The sequence below is a fragment of the Acipenser ruthenus genome, chromosome 17 (assembly GCF_902713425.1).
Source record: "Acipenser ruthenus chromosome 17, fAciRut3.2 maternal haplotype, whole genome shotgun sequence".
Lineage (NCBI taxonomy): Eukaryota > Metazoa > Chordata > Actinopteri > Acipenseriformes > Acipenseridae > Acipenser > Acipenser ruthenus.
In genome coordinates, this window is record NC_081205.1 from 23,517,912 (window position 1) to 23,536,081 (window position 18,170).

The window sequence follows — 18,170 nt, forward strand, 5'->3', positions numbered from 1 at the left end:
GTGTTCATTTGGCTGTGCTCCACCGTGTGACGGCTGAAATGATCACAGTTAGGCAAACTTCTCTCTGTTTTTATATTGCCGCTGCTCCTGCTGACAGGAGCAGCGGCATCAGAGAGAGCATCTTGATTGGGGAAAATTACTGAGAGGGCACAGATGGTGGAGCATTAGCAGTAAACTTCTCATGAATGTTAATAGTATTTGCCATTTAGAAGGTCAGAAAAAAAAACATGTTTTAAATAATTTTATAAAATGCAAGACTATTTGGAAAAGGTACGTACTATAAACAGCTTAAAATACGAGTGCTACAATGAGCAAGACTGTATATTTTAAATGTTATATTTAGGTGTAAACACATGTTTTTACTACATATGTTACTTCTTTTTCGTTGCTTATTGGTGTGTAACATACCTATGTAGTAAACGTGCGTGTATGATTGTATAAAGTGTATTGCACAGGTTTTCCAATAACCGTTTAATGACCGCTGACCAAGGTCCTGAAAGCATAGCTAAACTGAGAGACTGTAATATAGGACTGCACTTATGGGCATGAACAGTGCATGAACACTTGTATCTTTAATGAATGCATTATTAGCAGATGCTAGTACTTGACTAAAGTTCTGAAACGTGTGGAATTGCACGAGTTTGTTACAACACCTTTCCTAAGTGATGTAATTTGGAGAAAATCTGTAATTTGTTGACATATATATTTTTAATAAACAAGATAACTACAGTAGTATTTTAAACAAACAAACAAACAAACAAACAAAACAAAACTAAATGCACTTTGTTACAAGATGCTGCGGGGCGGAACAAAAGTGGTGCACTAAATGTACAGTACATTGCATGTATTGTAGGTTCCAAAACAGCAAAATGATTGTTCTACAAGCACAGTAACGTAGGTATACATTCTATCCATTCATTTAAGGAGTTTGGAGTCGCTACATTGAAACACAATGGACCCGATCAACACAAATAAATGCATTTTTCATACAGTACAAATTGTGGATAACACCATCATAGATCTATAATTAAGTTCTGTATCCTTCTCAGCCCCTGTATCTTTTTAAATACACGTTGGGCTTTTCATAATAATTCGCAAACGGTCGATTTGTACAGGTACCTATGCATTCAATTGCAGGGGTTAGTATTCTAGGTCTCTGCACCAAAGACAATATCGTTTATGATTTATAATTGAAAATCTCAGCATTCATTAAAATCAATACAGGGTCTGAGGAGGCTATATCAATGCCAAGAGTTAATGCAATCTCAGCTGCTAAACTAGGAACACTTACGCACATTAGCACCTAGAGGATGATTAAACTGTTGCCGATTACGCTTTTGGAGAAGTCGATGCATCTGGGTTAAAAGGATATTTATATCTCAATGAGATACATTTTTTATTGTTATTTTAAAATACGTCATTTACAAATGAAATATTGCATTATAGTGTTCTGTATGACCAAGGAATTTCATCCTTGTTTGTCTGGTATGCAAGTACAGTACTTTGTGCTTTTTTTTACTATTTTCTGCCCTGTAAATAAAATTACATATAGAAATGTAATCATTGCCTACCATTTATTCAGTACAGATGGCCACTATACGCAATCTTTCTAATATATTGCAGCAGATGCACCAAAGTTGAAAAAAGATGAAAGCTGCTGTGTATCTTTAACAATAGTTCACGGGGTGTGAGCTGGATATGTAACTGCAGAGGAAGCAGAAAGAGGTGATAGTAGGACAGAGTGCCGCTGAAGTAACGGACTTAGGACAGAGGAGAAGCTTGAAGCCCAGACTTAATAGCAGGCCGATGGCCCGGGCTGGAAATTAGGATAGAAAGGTGGTTGCTGACTGAGGGTGACATAGTCAACACATCCCAGGGGCGAAGCCAAGCTACCTAAAAACATATAATTGAGGCCAATTAAGGGAAAACCTCTGGTGGCCCCGGCGGACAGGAAGCCCCCTCTCCTGGCATACTAGTAATTTTAGAATTGGCTGCAACTATATCAGAGGAGGATGAAGGACTGTAAGAATCCACAGCAGAAGAGGACCAGCTCCCCATATTCTTGATCAGGCTGTGATAGATTCTGGCCCTCGCGGCGGAGGTGGCTGTGTATATAAGGAATGAATGGGGGTGTGGAGCTGAGGAGGGAGGGCTGCTCTGGAGGTGAGGGTGGAGAGGTGGGTTGAGAACCAGTGCCAAGTGTTGATAGCGCAAGGGGAATCAATGAATAGAGGATTCCTGCTGGGGAGATACCTTGCCATTGAAAAGAAAGGGGATAGAGGAGCAGGAGGGTGAGGCAGAGGGAAGGCTTGTAAGAATCCCACAGAGGGTCAGGCAAACTGCTGGTATGGAGAGAATGGAGGGAGAAGGCATATACATGATACGGTAGTGATATTGGATCCCTGAAATGTAACATTTAATAGATACAGAGGTGAGATGGAGAGAATCCCTAGCATGGATGATGAAAGCCAGGATCCGATTTTGATTGAAGGAATAGGATGAATCTGGTTCTGGGCACGGAAAGGTGAAGACTCTGACCAGGCTGTAGAATAGGAAACTCTTGAAGAAGGGGTGAGGGCTGCAGACATGTAATGCTGAGAAGATTGAAGGAGGTTACTGAGAGTAGGATTCAGTCAAATAGCAGCTGGTGAAACTGGGGAGTCTGGAAGGGGGAGGGGGGGATGGAAGCAGATGGGTCCCTTTTTTATATATATATCTGCAATGACATTGCTCCAATTTTCATGTTGTCATTTGATGTTGTACTTTTATACGCATGTGCTGCTTTTTCCTTATTCGGTTTAATTTTTGTTCTTAGCTAACAATTGGACTTGACAGATTTAGAATGAGGAATTCCTTCCAAAAGCACCACAGCACTGCTCATAGTCCGTTACATGACCAACAAGGGCATCTAAGAAGGCACCCACTCAACTTGGCAAGATGCTTAGATTGTTCCAATTAACTGTTGGTTCTAATTCCATCGAGGTCTGTTTCTCTGCAGTATATGGGAGCTCCTGTCACTATCAAAGTTTGTCAGACCTACTCTCTTGCCCTTTGTGACTGAAACTGTTGAAAAATAGAGAGATGCAGACTTTATATATTGCACAACACATCATGTCAATGACTCCATTCGAATTCACAGGGCAGAAGCAGGTGGGACCAGCTGACATAACTTAGATACTGAAAATAGAGGCAAGGGGAGTGCTGGAACTGAGAGCTGAGGTGGAACTGGAGCTGAACAAATATAAGAATCGAGTGTGGAGGATGCTCAGCACCCTGTGCACCCCATTCTGGAAACGAGGGAAGAGAGATGAGATGCTGACCATCCTATGTGTTAGTTAATACGGGGTTGATCAGCAGTTTGCTACTATCACGTCTACTTGGAATGGAAAAGGTGGAGAATTGATGGAGCAGGAAAGACTAACGTTAGAGCTCCTACAGCCAAGTAGAGAAGCTGAATGATAAGAAGAATCACCAGAGCATGTAGGAAAATAATTGATAATATCTTGGCAGCGCTGTGCAGAGAAGTGACCTGCAGTGAAAGGAGTGAGGCAACGAAGTTTAGATATCAGCAAAGATGTTTAAGCTGAAGCACGAATGTTGGCATCTGAGCGTTTGCCCTGGAGCTGTAACAAAATGAGTTAAATGCTGGTATGCATTCATATTCTGATGCTTGTTGCTTCCTTAGCACATCTAGACCAATCATTGCTATAAATATTCAAAAAGATAAGGCACCTATTACAAAAAAAACATTAAAATGTCTTGTTCTTTAATGTGACAAGCTCATTAGTAAAGTGCATGTGTCTTTTTTATATTGTATGCTACGTTTTCTGCATGCTTTATAATTATCAGTTGCTTATCTCGTTTAGTCCAAATGATTCTTTTCTACAACAATAACATGCTATTTGGTTATAGTAATTACTCTTATCTCACCTTCTTACAATGGCACAATACTGATATATTTTTCCCCAGTTAATTTTCTGTAGTTTATAAGTGCATAATGGCATCCCAAAGGTCTGTTCAAATTGTGTGCCATGACTACAATTATATTTTTCTTGAGTGGCATATTCAACCTGCATCAAATAATATAAATACAAGAGATGAACAGTGACATTTTAACTGCAACAGATTATGAGTGTATCTACTAAAAAACGAAATTGGAAATTAATTTTTTACCAAAAATATAACTAAAAAAGTCCTTTGCCTAGTTAAAAAAAGGAAAAGAAAACTTTTCCACACCCACTGGCATCTTTTAATTTAATTTAAATAGAGGCGTCCTCGATCTAAACCTTTTGTATTGTATGTAGTGATGTTAGTATGTTGTTCAATGACTAGGGGGAAAACACCAGTGTCTACTGGTCATGTGATTATTTCATGACTCCCATGATTCTACCAACCTGTAACTCTATCTCCCAGCAGCCTCTGGAATTGCCTTCCAATCCATGTGTCTCGCACGAGTCACGTCAATATGTGTTTTCCAGGATCCCTACAACTAGCAAGCATAGCACCAAACATTGCATTCCAGGTCAAAACTACTAGTAAAATGATGAAAGCACTACCTGTAATGTTTGTCTACTTAACTTTGGAATTTTTAAAGCTAATTTGAAATGCCCACCACTGCAATTCCCGATAAGGAGGACTAAAGATCGACAGGCTACCTCCATTACCGCTGTCAAAGAAAGTGTCTCTTTTCACCTGCCAAAGCAACAAATGTTGCCAAGCAACTAAACCCTGGAAGTGAAGCCCATCCTGGCTATTCCCTGCCTAACTTCATCATGTGGCTGACCACAAGGGGTGGCTGGAGCATCGTGATTCCTCCCTCGCCTACTCAACCTCAAGTAGTATGAGCGCCTCCATCGTCAAAACTTTTTTCTAGGTCAAGGACGATCCTGCTCTAAAAGGGATCATATAATTATAGTTTACAATCTCTTAAAAACATCAAACCTGTTTCCTAATTGAAACATTGACAAGATTTATCTCTCTAACTTGACATACTGTACTGCCAATTTTGTAATTAACTGTAATTAATGACTTTACGAGTTTGGGAGTGTATACAACCATTCATCTTGATTATTAAATGATAAGGTGGGTCAAAACAATGTAAAACAATTCAGTCACCTGCAACACAACATTTTAGTTGCAATTACAAACATTTAACCTATTCTGACCCTAAAAGAACTTAAAGCTGTAGTGTCCCACAATCTTGTTTAATTTTAAACTAATATTCATGGGCGAATGTTTACTGCATCTTTCCATAGTTTAGCATGCTGTTTCAGGTAGAAACTGCCATTGCTGGCTTACATGCATTTTTCAGATTTTCTGACAGCAGGAGGTATGAATGACATATGGAAGCTCGCTTTTAGCTCAGTGAAGAAAAACTAAATTGTAAACAAAGGAAAATGGGAGATGTTATGTTTTCCCCAAGCGAATTTGTAAATGGATTGGTTTCATGTTTTTCACTAGCTCGGCCCAGTTGTTTTGGAACTGACCAGTCAGGAACCAGGAGTTTGGTTCTTTCATGTGGAAACAGCAATAGATGAGGAGTAAATTAATGTTGAGTCTGGTGTGACTGCTTCTAGAAATTTGCTTGCCATGTGCCCAGCGGGAAGAGGGCTCTAATCACGCATAACAAACCAACCAATCGACGTAACGGATATGTCAAATGTACACCTTATCCTGTGTACAGGTGCAGAGAACATGTGGGATAATTCTAATGTAAAAAATAATATTAATAGAAAACACTTTGTATTTGAGTCGTTAAATCAGCCTCTTTACTGCATGTCGAAAGCAGCATCTGCTGAGGCCTGCTTTTAAAGAGGCCAGCTTGTTTCTCCTCAAGTCTGATCCAAGAGGATATTCAGATGAAAATTTGTTTCGATTTGTTTCATAATGAAGTTTGAGGTTGTTCGTCTTGTACAGGCTACAGTGTGTAAGCGATTTATCACTGTTTTCAGTGAAAGCAAACGCTTTCTCCCAGTCTGGTTTAAAGCCTCATAAGGTTGTTTATTACTTGTGGACAGTTTGCTCAATGCCACGGTCTCCACAAAATGAAAAAGCACTTAATTCAAAATTTGACAGGGAGCTGCACTTGAACTGCCTGGGAGCCGCAAGCGGCTTGGCCACCATTGGTCTATACTTTAATTAAAAGAAGTTGCTGCATACCATGCTAAATCAGCCAAAAAGTACTTCTCACTCCAGATGGTCTTTAGTATTAACAGTTGACTGCAGAACCCCATTTTAGCCTCATAATCCTGAGTGAGTTTTTAGATTTTTGCACAGAGATATTGTATTCATATTTGGTACACAGCTGTATTCTATTATACCCTCAGTCAAGTTTCTTTACAAATGTTCCCCAATAAAACTGTTTCACTGGCATACTGTCTACAGTAACTTCAGAAACCATGGACAATATTACCTTTATACTTCTTTCAATTGACAACAGTTTTACCGGAGATTCCCTTTAGACATAATCCAGGAATGCTGTGTTGTTATTTATTTATGTTTATTTTATGAAGATGACTTTGTCTTCATATCTAGTATTAATGTGCGTATTTGTAGTGTATACAGTACAGCACTGACGATGTTAAATATATTTAGAGTGACCTATATAGCTGGAAACACAATACCATGGTAATATAATTATTCAAACAACAACTACTTTATCTTTATGATTAAATTTCCCCCTACAAATATACTTAGGTCAGAATTCCTGTGAAGAGATGGATGCCGACATCCCTGTTAATTGCCTGTAAATTAAATCTACTGGTGGACAATGATAATCTTACTCGGATGTCTTACTGCTGTCATCACAAGACAGAATGCATTTCATTAATGCAAAACAAAGACATCTGAAAAAAAAGATCTTTAATTTCCATATTCATCCTTCTCAAGGTCGGGTGTGCTGTGTGTGTGTGTGTGTGTGTGTGTGTGTGTGTGCGCGCGCGCGCACGTGTATGTGTGTGTGTGTGTGCACGCGCGCGTGTGTGTGTTTGTGTGTGTGCGTGCGTGCGTACGTGCGTGTGTGTGCGTGTGTGTGTGTGTGTGTTTTCTGTCTATAGCAGTAGGTGAAAAATATCCTTTGTATTATGCCTGAACAGCCAAATGAGCTTGAATGAACACCTAGACACACACATGCTTACAGAAATGGTGACTACAAAACAACAAAAACAACTACTGCATTGCAGAAAAGAAAATGCTCCAGTATAACCTATGGGGAGGGTGTGAGAAACTCCCCGTCAACTACTTGAGATCATCCATACTACATGTACCTGCTCATCTCTTATTACTAAAGCTGCATTTTCACTGCCACAAATCCTGTTCCAGTGCCGATGATTGCTTTCCCATTCCTCAAAAGACAAGTTTGCAAATCATTAACAGGACAAGTTGTGAAAGGGAAACAATGTCATGAGTGCCAAGGGTCAAAGATCTTAGACTTTTCACCTATCAGTGTCACATGTAGTTTCTATTCTCAGTCCACGTTTCTAACTCATTACAGGTGACAAGCATATTTGTCAGTGTCCTTTGCTATTATTATTATTATTATTATTATTATTATTATTATTATTATTATTATTGTTATTATGTATACTGACACCTTGTTTCCCATGTTATCCTCATATCATTTCAAAATCTATGTTTAAACAGAAAACCTGTATTTTAAAACATTCAAAAAGGCAAAATCTTCACATTCTTTTGAAAAAGAAATACAGTAGCTATTTTAAAAAAATATACATTTTTTTGTATTATTATTAAAAGTAATTATCCAAATCCAGCTGTTTAAGTTAGATGATTATTTTACTCATGAGGATAGCAACATTGAACAACCCAATCTCATTCATGGAAAAACTACTACACAGTTCCCCATGAACAACATTCATTAAGTGTCCTCTATATCCCCCAATTAAAGTAATTATATATATATATATATATATATATATATATATATATATATATATATATATACCGAGCATCAAAAGTAACTTATCACTATTATAACACATTTATTTAAAAAAAAGGTATATAAATGATGGACATTAACAAAATGTTTTGGTTTCTTTTTAATCACTCAATCATTCATCCTTGACCATGACACGCTTGAGTGACTATGACTGAAGCATGTGCACTTAATCACCTAATTAGTGAGACAGTTGATTGGACACTGGATATGGAGTGATTTCAGCTGTTGAATTGTAAGCTTGAATAAAAGCAATAAAGAAAATCGCAGAAGAGAGGAGCGCCTTCGTACAGTGGCTCGCCGTCTTGGGTGCTCACAGCCAGCAATTTCAAACCTGGTGAGACGGTATAACCAGACACACTCTGTCAATGACAGGCCACCAACTGGGAGACCAAGAGTCACGACACCGGCCCAAGATCGACAGATCATTTTGCAGCATCTTTGTGATGTCAATTGTTAATCAGCACAATAAAACGTCACTGCACCTGCTCTAAAACAGAGTTTGTCATTTTTCGATCACATCTAGTGAATTTTATCCAAATATAAGTGATACGTTTCTTTTGATGCTCAAATATAAGTGATAAGTTTATTTTGATGCTCAGTATATAAGCTAAGAACAAATCTAATTTATCACAAAGATTAGTGGGTCGGTAATTATGTTACTAATGTTATGAACCTTTAGAATCATAGTAAGTTTTCACTGGAAAACCGATTTTTTTAAAGACCAAACCCAGAGCTTCAAAGAGATTTAAATGCTGCTAATCTTCTTGTCTAGTAAGGCATCACGCTCTGAAATGAGCTAAGAGGGCAGCAATAAGGTTGGTAGGTTCTTGTTAATAATGGCCTTGTTCCTAACAGATGCTCTATATATTTATTTTGTCAAGTGATTATTCATGATAAATGTTTATCAATTGACATTGATTGCTATGTGTTGTAAAAAGTAAAAAGGTTATCAAGCTGGGCTGTATTGTATAAAATAGCAGGGTGCTGGAAATGCTCCTACCTCTAGAGGAAAATTAACTATATAGATTTATTATAATAAGACAAGCATGTACTTTAATTAAAATGATTCAAATAAGGATCAATGAAAAGAACCTGGTTCAAAATGGGAAATGGCAAAAGAAAATTCAGAGAAATAATGACAAGGGCCTGAAGAAGAAATGTGCCTGAGGCTAATGGGAATTGTGCTTAAAAGACATCCATCCTGCATACTTATAATGAAGCCGCTTTACAACGTTGCCTTGGGGATTGATCACAATTTGCAGCCTAAAGGAATAAGAACATAAAAGCATTTGTGTTCTTTTAAATAAAACCATTTTTTGTAAAATGTCAACTTTCCCACCCAATTAAAATACATATTTAGTGTGAGGTAACTCATTTGTCTGAGGTAAAAAAAAAACAACAAAAAAAAACCCAAGGACTTTACAAATACTGTTTTTATGCTGATAAAATAATATTATTAGTTTCCATTTATTTATTTATTTATTTATTTATTTTGCTACATCATGTTGTATCCAAGTTTCTAAAGGGTTTGAAAATGGCTTGTTTTTAAATACTGTAGATTTTGCACAAAATAAATCTATAATTCCAAGAAAACTGGTAAAATGTCCAATTGACTAAAGTATAAACGTTTTGTCCTTTTTGTAGAAAGATTCTACTAGATAACAGTCATTCTAAATGGATACATCTTACAGTGCAAGTTACACAACATTTTATCTAGCTATACACTTAATTGTAGTTTGTGATATCCTCAAATAGAAGCCTATTTACCAAGCTGGGTGCGCTGAGCTAATCTTCCTGAAGCCCAGGGAGAATTTACCATATTGGTGTAGTAGTTTGTAAAATGTGACGATATGGTATTAATTACTGACAAGAAAGGCCACATTAAGGCCACATTTTGTGATTGGCTGGCCTTAGCAGTGTGTTTTCACTGCACCATGCTAGTATACTATTTTGACACCACTGGGGCAGCAGTGTGGAGTAGTGGTTAGGGCTCTAGACTCTTGACCGGAGGGTTGTGGGTTCAATCCCAGGTAAGGGACACTGCTGCTGTACTCTTGAGCAAGGCACTTTACCTAGATTGCTCCAGTAAATCCAACTGTATAAATGGGTAATTGTATGTAAAAATAATGTGATATCTTGTAACAATTGTAAGTCACCCTGGATAAGGGCATCTGCTAAGAAATAAATAATCTGCTAAGAAGGGTTGAAAATAATATTTTTAATATCCTTCCATGCAGGTTAGCAGGTCAGAAGAATAAAATGGGTAAAAAGTTATTCTTAAACTAGTTCTAGTATGTACAAATGTATGCATCCAACTATGTACTTCATAGAAATGTGATTTCCAATGACCTTGAAATGAACACTGTTGGTTATACGAGAACCTACTTAAAAAAAGTAAAAATCAGTTTATGCGAAAAAGATGTGTTCCTTAATTGTCAAACTAAACATCCTATAAAGAAACCCCAGCTGCGTGTTAAACAGATTTGTTTGCTGTGCTCTGAGCATTATTTTCATTTCTACTGCGTGGGCTAAACTGCCATAACATCATGTTTGGGGAATTAAGCGCACTGAACCAAATCTAAAAAGCACACTATGTCCAACTGTAGCCATATACCTTATTATACATGTACATTACTGTGTGTGGCTTTCTACTTTGTGGCAGACTTTTTACTTAAGGCTGATATTTAACATGTTTTAGAATGCTTTGGAATATTATTCCTGCCGTAACACTATACAGTAAATGCACTTTTTGTAGTAGTAACACACATCCTTTCCTCTGATAGAAAACGATAGGAATCAAATCCTTAGGTTCTTACAGAACACTTTAAAAACTGCAGTGTTTCATTTTTATGTTTATCTTTATTCTACAATATTTTTTTCTGCAATATCATACCAGGCCAGGAGGTTCATTTGTGTGCAGTAGGCCTATTCCAGAGCTGATATGTAAATTAGGGTGACAGTTGGGTTGTATTATGGGGGAATTAGTGAGATCTGCAGCTGTAACATGAAAGCAGCAGTCACAGAATAAGGATCTATGAAGGAGGACACTCTGGTGTTTTTATTTCTTTTTAAAAATGCTTCAGCTCTGGGTCTGACAGAATCATTGCGATCAACTCTTTAATTGATTCGGTCTGATTAATCTGTTAATCGGAACAGCTCTAATTATAGATATATAAATATATTCAGCGGTTTGGTGCTGGCAGAGTTGACATGTCACATGACTTGAATGGAATGAAAAAGGCTGTTAATCCCAGCATTTAGGAATTCCAGTCAAGCTTAAAGCTCAAAGCCAGGTAAAGGCAGATTTACAGAAATGACTGCAAAAGACCATAAATTAGTAAGTAAAATGTAAAAATAAAAAATAAAAATAAAGCAATCTAAATAACTTTGAATGGAATGTTTCTATGTTGTAACCTATAACCGCTTTACTGAAGTGTGTAATTAACATGATTTTTCCCCCATAACTACGTCTGGATCACTTGATAACCATGTGGTTGTGAGGTCGTTGCCGTAATTCTCACCCCAAATCATTTGGTGGCCGCAGATGGTAACATAGAGGGAGGCAATACGAGGACTGATAATAATGCAGCCCAAACTCATTCATTCCGTACTGCTTTAGCAGCTGACACGGTTCATGAATGTTAACATTTTTGTAGCCATGCATAATGTAGATAGGGGCTGATGGGCATCTATTGGAGGGTTACTGGAAGTCTATAATACCCCTTTCACACAGACAAGTTATGATGGCTCAGAACCGGCACTGATGCAGCAATTTGGTCTGTGAGAATTGCCTATACCGTCACAAAGCCGTCATATTTTATGCCGTCTCTGAACCACCTCAAGAGGTGTTTCAGAGGTGCCACTGAACCATTTTCGCTATCTGCTTTTGCCTGAAGAGCTGGACTTTCTTTAAAATATATTGTATCGCCTTCTTTGCAATAAAATACATGGCCTACATTGTGCCTGAAGCTCCAGCAATTTGACACTTAACAGATTGTTACATTATATAACTGAAAATTAAAAGCAAACAGAATGCAGCTAAAACAACTACTTCGTCGATGACGACATTTTGTTTTGTGATTGGTTTCCGTTGCCATGAAAACGATCTGTTGACTGACAGGTTTGAAAGTTGTACTCACATGATCCCTTTGGCTGCATTGATTGTGCAATTTTGAGCTGTGTGAATGGGTATTTTTTTTAAAATTGAAACGTCTGAGACGGCTCAGTAGCGCCATTTGTGTGTGAAAGGGGTGGCCAGAAAAAAAAAAAAATTACCGTGGTGGTTACATTTGGGAAAAATTGGTTTAATGGTAATACTGTTTCTCCATGCCTTAGGCCCTGCCCACACTATGTCTTTAAACCGTATTCGCTGCACTTAAACTGGCTTAAAAGTGCAAAATACGGTTTGCGTCCACACTACGCAACGTTTAATACCGTACTCGAGAACTGGACTTGAGACCACCTCAGGGGGTAGTCTTGAGTCCAGTTCTAATTAGATTGTATCAGAAGTGTGGACGCTGTAATTCTGAACTAAATTTTGTGTATCCTCCAATATCCCAAAATGCTTTGTGGTATGTTTGGCTAAATACTCAGAGTGGGCGCCTGGAGAACTTGCTATCGGTGTACGCTCTGCACTAGGTATTTATTTTTATGTTTAAAAAAATATATATGTCAGGACATATCTTTGTTAAAAGTGGGGAAAATAACAAAAGCACAACGTTCAGTGTGGACAATTTTAGCTGGATTCATTAAAATGTTTTTGAGTACGGTTCTCGAGTTTGGTGATGTAGTGTGGACAGGGCCTTAGATTATAATGACATCTACTGGTGTGAAAATGTAATTTAAATCCCCATATTGAAAAAACAGTATACCGATGCAGGTTCATTCAAGTATCCTTACAGTCATTCGGACAGTTGTGTTGGCATTCATGGGGAATAGAAGCAAATGAGCTGCTTTGAATGTAAAACCATATTCAACAAATTACTCTCTGCTATATGCACCAGACAAAACAGGAAATGTATTTTTTTTTTTTTACCTGAATAAAAGAATTACCAGTTTGCGTTCAATTAGGAATAAATAAAATGAATAATACAAAATATATATTGACAAATATTTTATTTGACAGATTATTTTGCAACTAAAAACTAAAAATCATGATCCCCTTTAAAACAGCACTGTTGTTTTAGATTAGTTACAGTATTATTATTATTATTGGGGTTTTTTTTTAATCAGTTAATTGAAGAATCCTTGGTCCTCCTTATACAGCTCCTGAATCAGGTCTACCTTATTCTTTGGCTGACCTGGACAGTTTTCTCCAGTCTTTGTAGGGAAAGGATGGATGATGGGACCGTGAAAAACAACTGGAGAGTCAGGGAAAATGGGAAGAGTAACAGGCTTGTTTGCATCGGCATTGTAAACAGTTGGTACATCGATAGGTGGGAGATACTGCACTTCTCCCTCTGTCTCCTCGTAATGAGGGCCGAAAGCTCTCTGAGAAGGGGCTTGGTTGCCATGGTGATGGTGCTCATGAGCATGCAGATGTTTGTGATGATGGTGGTGGCCAGACCCGTGCTCATGCTGGTCATGTCCATCGTCTTGGTGATCCTCATTCTTGTCACCATGGTGGTCATGTTCTCCGCCCAGCAGGTGGGGTTGCTCTTCCTGCTGTGAGGCCTAAGATATTTTGTAAAATAGACAGAAACTAAATAGACAGAAACTATTGTGCTTATAGGAATGATAACCACATTTTTGAATCACTAAGTACTATCAGCATTATTACTGCCTCCTTTATCTAGTGTTGATTATATTATTCTTTACATTCTTATACTGTAATTAAGGAGATGCATGTATTTCCACTATAGATAAAAAGCTATCTGCAATTAGACCAGGTGGTGCCTATCTGCAGTTTGTTTTGACCTATAATGTGTATCCTAAAGGGAAAAATTAGAACCAATTTATATTTATGACAATAAAAACATAAGAAAACATAACAAAATATAAAAAATACAGTTAGTAAAAAAATGTATTTTAAATTGTTTGTGTTTCTGCATATCCCCATCGTGCCCTTTTGTTAATTTTTTTTTTTTTTTTTTTTTTAACTGTTTAATGATATATATTAAAGAAGTTCATACCTCTGGCTCAAAGAGGTCACAAGAGACAGTGATATACTCGTTATCTGGTGCCTTCATGTATGATCCTGTGCAGTGACCTTTGTGCTGTAAAAACAAACATATTTGTTAATTCATTTTAAACATGGTTTTATGGATGAGCACTGAAACAATCTTGCCTCTCAGTCTTTTTGTTACCTAATTGTGTCCTAATGCATACCTGTTATTTAAACTTGCTATGCCCACTGGTGATCTTTTCTGTTCCTTTCCCCTCTCCTTTCTTCCCCTTTGTTAGGTCACCTTTCAAGCCCACCTGCAGTGTTTCTCAATTTTGTATTATCTGTTTATTTATATGAACAATCTATATCTGTTAAGAGCATATTTAGAGATTGCCTATAACCTCCTATAACAGACCCCTAAACTACTGATAACAGAATGTTTGCATATTAAAACACAGACTATAGAATTTGAAATGTTTTGTTGCAAATGATGACTGCTGATTTGTAAAGAGTAATGGTGACTTACAGCAAACTCGCAGGTCATTAATTCACACTGGGAGACGTCACCACTGTGTGTGTCCTTGGGGCACACCGTCTCCTGGATAGTGAATTCCACTGCATATTTCGGAGCCACAAGGGCCTGTTAGCAGAGAGAAAATTCCAAAGTTTTAGAAGTTTGTTACATATGAATAAGGACTGATTCTTTATCCAACATTACCAATATATTCAGAGCCTTCACTGGCATACTAGCAACCATTTTACCACATAAAAATAAAATGACTCAAAAGTGTGTCATCGTACAGCCACAAGGAGTTACAAGCATGGAATGAAATCTAAAAAACCTGCAACCAATAACTGCTCCAGTGTTTACACTATTGATTATTTAATATGCTCTTTATGCATTTTTATTTTTGTAGAACACATTTGTCTGGAGATATTTCAAGTGGACATTTTTCTTGTATACATTTTGTATATTTTTTAAAACTACAGTTACTTTTATCAGCACTTTAATAAAACAAAAAAGATATGAATGAAAGTAATCTCACCTGCTCCGATGCTTTAGTCACATTCAGAAGGGCAAAATATTTCGAATGTGGGCTTTCATTGTTATACTTTTGAAGGACCAGCTGTGTAACATTTAATACAGCAAGGTCATCCACCATGCGTGCTTCTGGACAGCCCAGACAGATATCACGAACTCTGTTGCGCGGAACTGCAAAGGAAAAACAAGGCTGTAAATTAGAGCTATCAATATGATAAAAAGAAGAGTTGATGACCGTGACATATATCAACAGTATGTACAGAACAGTAGAGAATAAGAATAAGCTATGCTATAGCAATTTGATAAGCGAAGGGTGACATACAGACGGATGGATGAACGGACAGACAGACACCTCAATATATCAGGAGTATGTAACACCATCTCCACTATATCCCCTTCAGGGGATAATAATGCAGACAGATATTTCAAACTATTGAAGTCAAAGCATGGCTAAGCAGTTTGAATTAGTTTGCAGTTTGAGATCATTTATATTGTGATCTTCTCAACATAACCATAAGTATAATGCAGTATAACAAATTCATTAGTGCTGTACGCCTAATGATCTTTTACAGGTTTTGTTCTGTTCTGTACGGCGGTGTAGTAACAGTGTGCAAAGCTAATAACATTACATCATTATTATTACCATCACAATATACTGTACTGTAGGTCTCGGATTTTGTATTATTGATACTTGCTATAACATGTTATTTGGTAGCAACATTTAAACAGCTACCTCAGACCTTTCAATTACTTCCCACTGAGAACCCTGTACTTCTAGTTCCCAGGGTCAATATTTATAGAATTGCTGTATCTGCTTTGTGAGTTTGTGGAAGAGACTAAGTATATAAAGATGCCATACCTGGCCTTAAAGAGCAGTTGTAGTTGTAGAGCTGAATAGCTCTTTCTACTTTATTAATGTAAATTGTTGCCTGGCATTGTCCATAAACCTGTCAATAAAACAAAAAAATCAGTATTCACATTGTCAGACCCCTTAAATGTGTAATATTCATATATGTTGTGTTCTTCTCTTATTTTTTTAATGTAATTGGAGAGAGGTAGATTTTCTCAAGAACCGTAGCTTTGTAGGGTTAAGACTGCACCTACGTGTACCCTTTTTCATTCCTTACTTAGATTCAGATGGTCTACCAAAGCGATTCCCTTTGTCCAGACCATGGTAATTGACCTTTACCACAATGAGGTGTACACTTAAAATCTACGTACCTCCTTAAAGGAAAAACAAATATAAAAAACTAAAAGATTTGTACACAACCATTGAATCAGCAATCGTTTTGTAAATGGTAACAAGAGGTCATTAAATAACAAGAGGTCATTAAATAATTTTGCACAATATGTGACTTGCTTATAAAAATCCAGAGCTTTATTGGAAGACATTTTACAAGATTTGAAAATGACCCCCTTAATTCAACCAAAAATCACCATCAACATTGACAAATTGCCTCCCTTAAGCTGCAGCATATAGTGTAATGCATACTTGTTACTGTGGTAAATTATATAAACGGTTGCCTTGCAAGTTTAATGAGTGTAATCAGGTTTATACTGTAGATAAATACTTGAATAAAAATACTTACAGCCTCAATTAATGGTCTAACTTCACAGCTTGTCCACAACCTCTTGCTAAGAACGTTGCACGATGTTTCCAGAACATCTATTGTCAGGTAAAATACAGTCCCCAGTGGTCCCTGAAAACACAGTGAGATGGTGTGTTTCAACCCCATTACTGATCAAGAAATCAAACAATCACACAAAAACCAAGCACATCTTATCCTTGGCAACAGATGTCATTCAGTATGCATCAAACTCTCTGACAGGTTAACATCCTTATGATAACAGTATGGCATGTAAATACTGCACTTACCAAACAAAATATTAAATGACAATGCATGTATCAAGGGGTCATTTGTCAGGCAATTGTAGTACAAGGGCAGCTACAATGGAATGAGCTGTTGATAAAATGGTGCTACTGTTTTAACTTGTAAAAATATTGACATTGCAGATTGAGCTACCTGCCTGGTATGACTGTGTTGGGCTTATAGGATGAGAGAATATATAGAAAAGTGGACAACAAGGTCCTCCTGTTGTCAGGGTTGCCTACATTTTCTCACAAGTCCCACTGTCTATCAAACAAAAGCTGCTAACTTTAAAGTGTTCTTTTCATGGGTGACCCCCTGTCTACGCCATTATTTCAAATGTTTAACTCACCTGTTGTTTTTGGTTGACATTAGAAAGGCGGTGGTAGCTGAATATGTAGCCTTGTTTCCGGTGACTATTGATTTTCCTCAGGGCCAGGTCTGCAGCAGCCACAGCATCTGGGCTTTCACAGGAGCCAGGGTTCAGAGGATAGATTGGCTCACTCACAGCCCAAACATACAGCAGCTGTGTGCACAGCAAAAGCAAAGCAAACTGTTTCATTTTGAAAACACCCTCCTTTTTCTTATCCCAGTCAGTCTGTCTGAGGAGAGAGCAAACTTCAGTGCAGTGAGACAGTTTATATAGCTGACGGAGGCTCCTCATCTACCAATTATGAGTGACCCTAACCTTTGCTCTTTGCCTTGAGGTAATCAATTTACTGTGAATGATTTGTAAATCAGCCCTTGATTGTTGCTGTTTGTCGTAAAGCAGGTGTTAAATCATACGGTTTATGAAATATCAGTGCTTTTAGGGTTTTTATCTTTCTCAAAATAGATAGGCATGAATTGAAGTTTGTGTGATACAGATTTATTTTCTTTCATTACTAATATGAATATTTTAAGAGTACAATAAATATTTCTAAAATAGATATTCTTAATATGTGCCATGTTGTAATGTAAATGTGTATGGTTTAGTATTGCAGAATGTAGAAATTGCATTTAGTTTAGTCGGTATCACACTTACCTGATGTGGGCTGTGTATTTTCTGTTTGGTATTGAAGAAGCCAGCTACTTTGAGTCTGCACGCTGTGTATTCCAATGTACGGAATGACATATTGTTCTTTACTTTAAAGATATAATTCGCCCTTCAAAAGAACCCACGCAGGGCAAGCTTGACCCAAAGCTTACATACATGTTTTG

The 18,170-nt window shown here is 37.4% G+C and overlaps 1 protein-coding gene across 1 annotated transcript; it reads right to left on the minus strand.

Moving 5' to 3' along the window:
• Nucleotides 1–13,052: 13,052 nt before the first annotated feature.
• Nucleotides 13,053–17,595, minus strand: LOC117422929 (fetuin-B-like). The gene is made up of 7 exons (XM_034038176.3): nucleotides 17,323–17,595; nucleotides 16,692–16,802; nucleotides 15,962–16,049; nucleotides 15,107–15,273; nucleotides 14,587–14,700; nucleotides 14,086–14,169; nucleotides 13,053–13,627 (listed from the first exon to the last, which is right to left on the minus strand). Exons 1-7 carry the CDS (start codon nucleotides 17,530–17,532, stop codon nucleotides 13,187–13,189), a joined length of 1,215 nt encoding a protein of 404 aa, XP_033894067.3. The 5' UTR covers nucleotides 17,533–17,595; the 3' UTR covers nucleotides 13,053–13,186.
• Nucleotides 17,596–18,170: the final 575 nt, after the last annotated feature.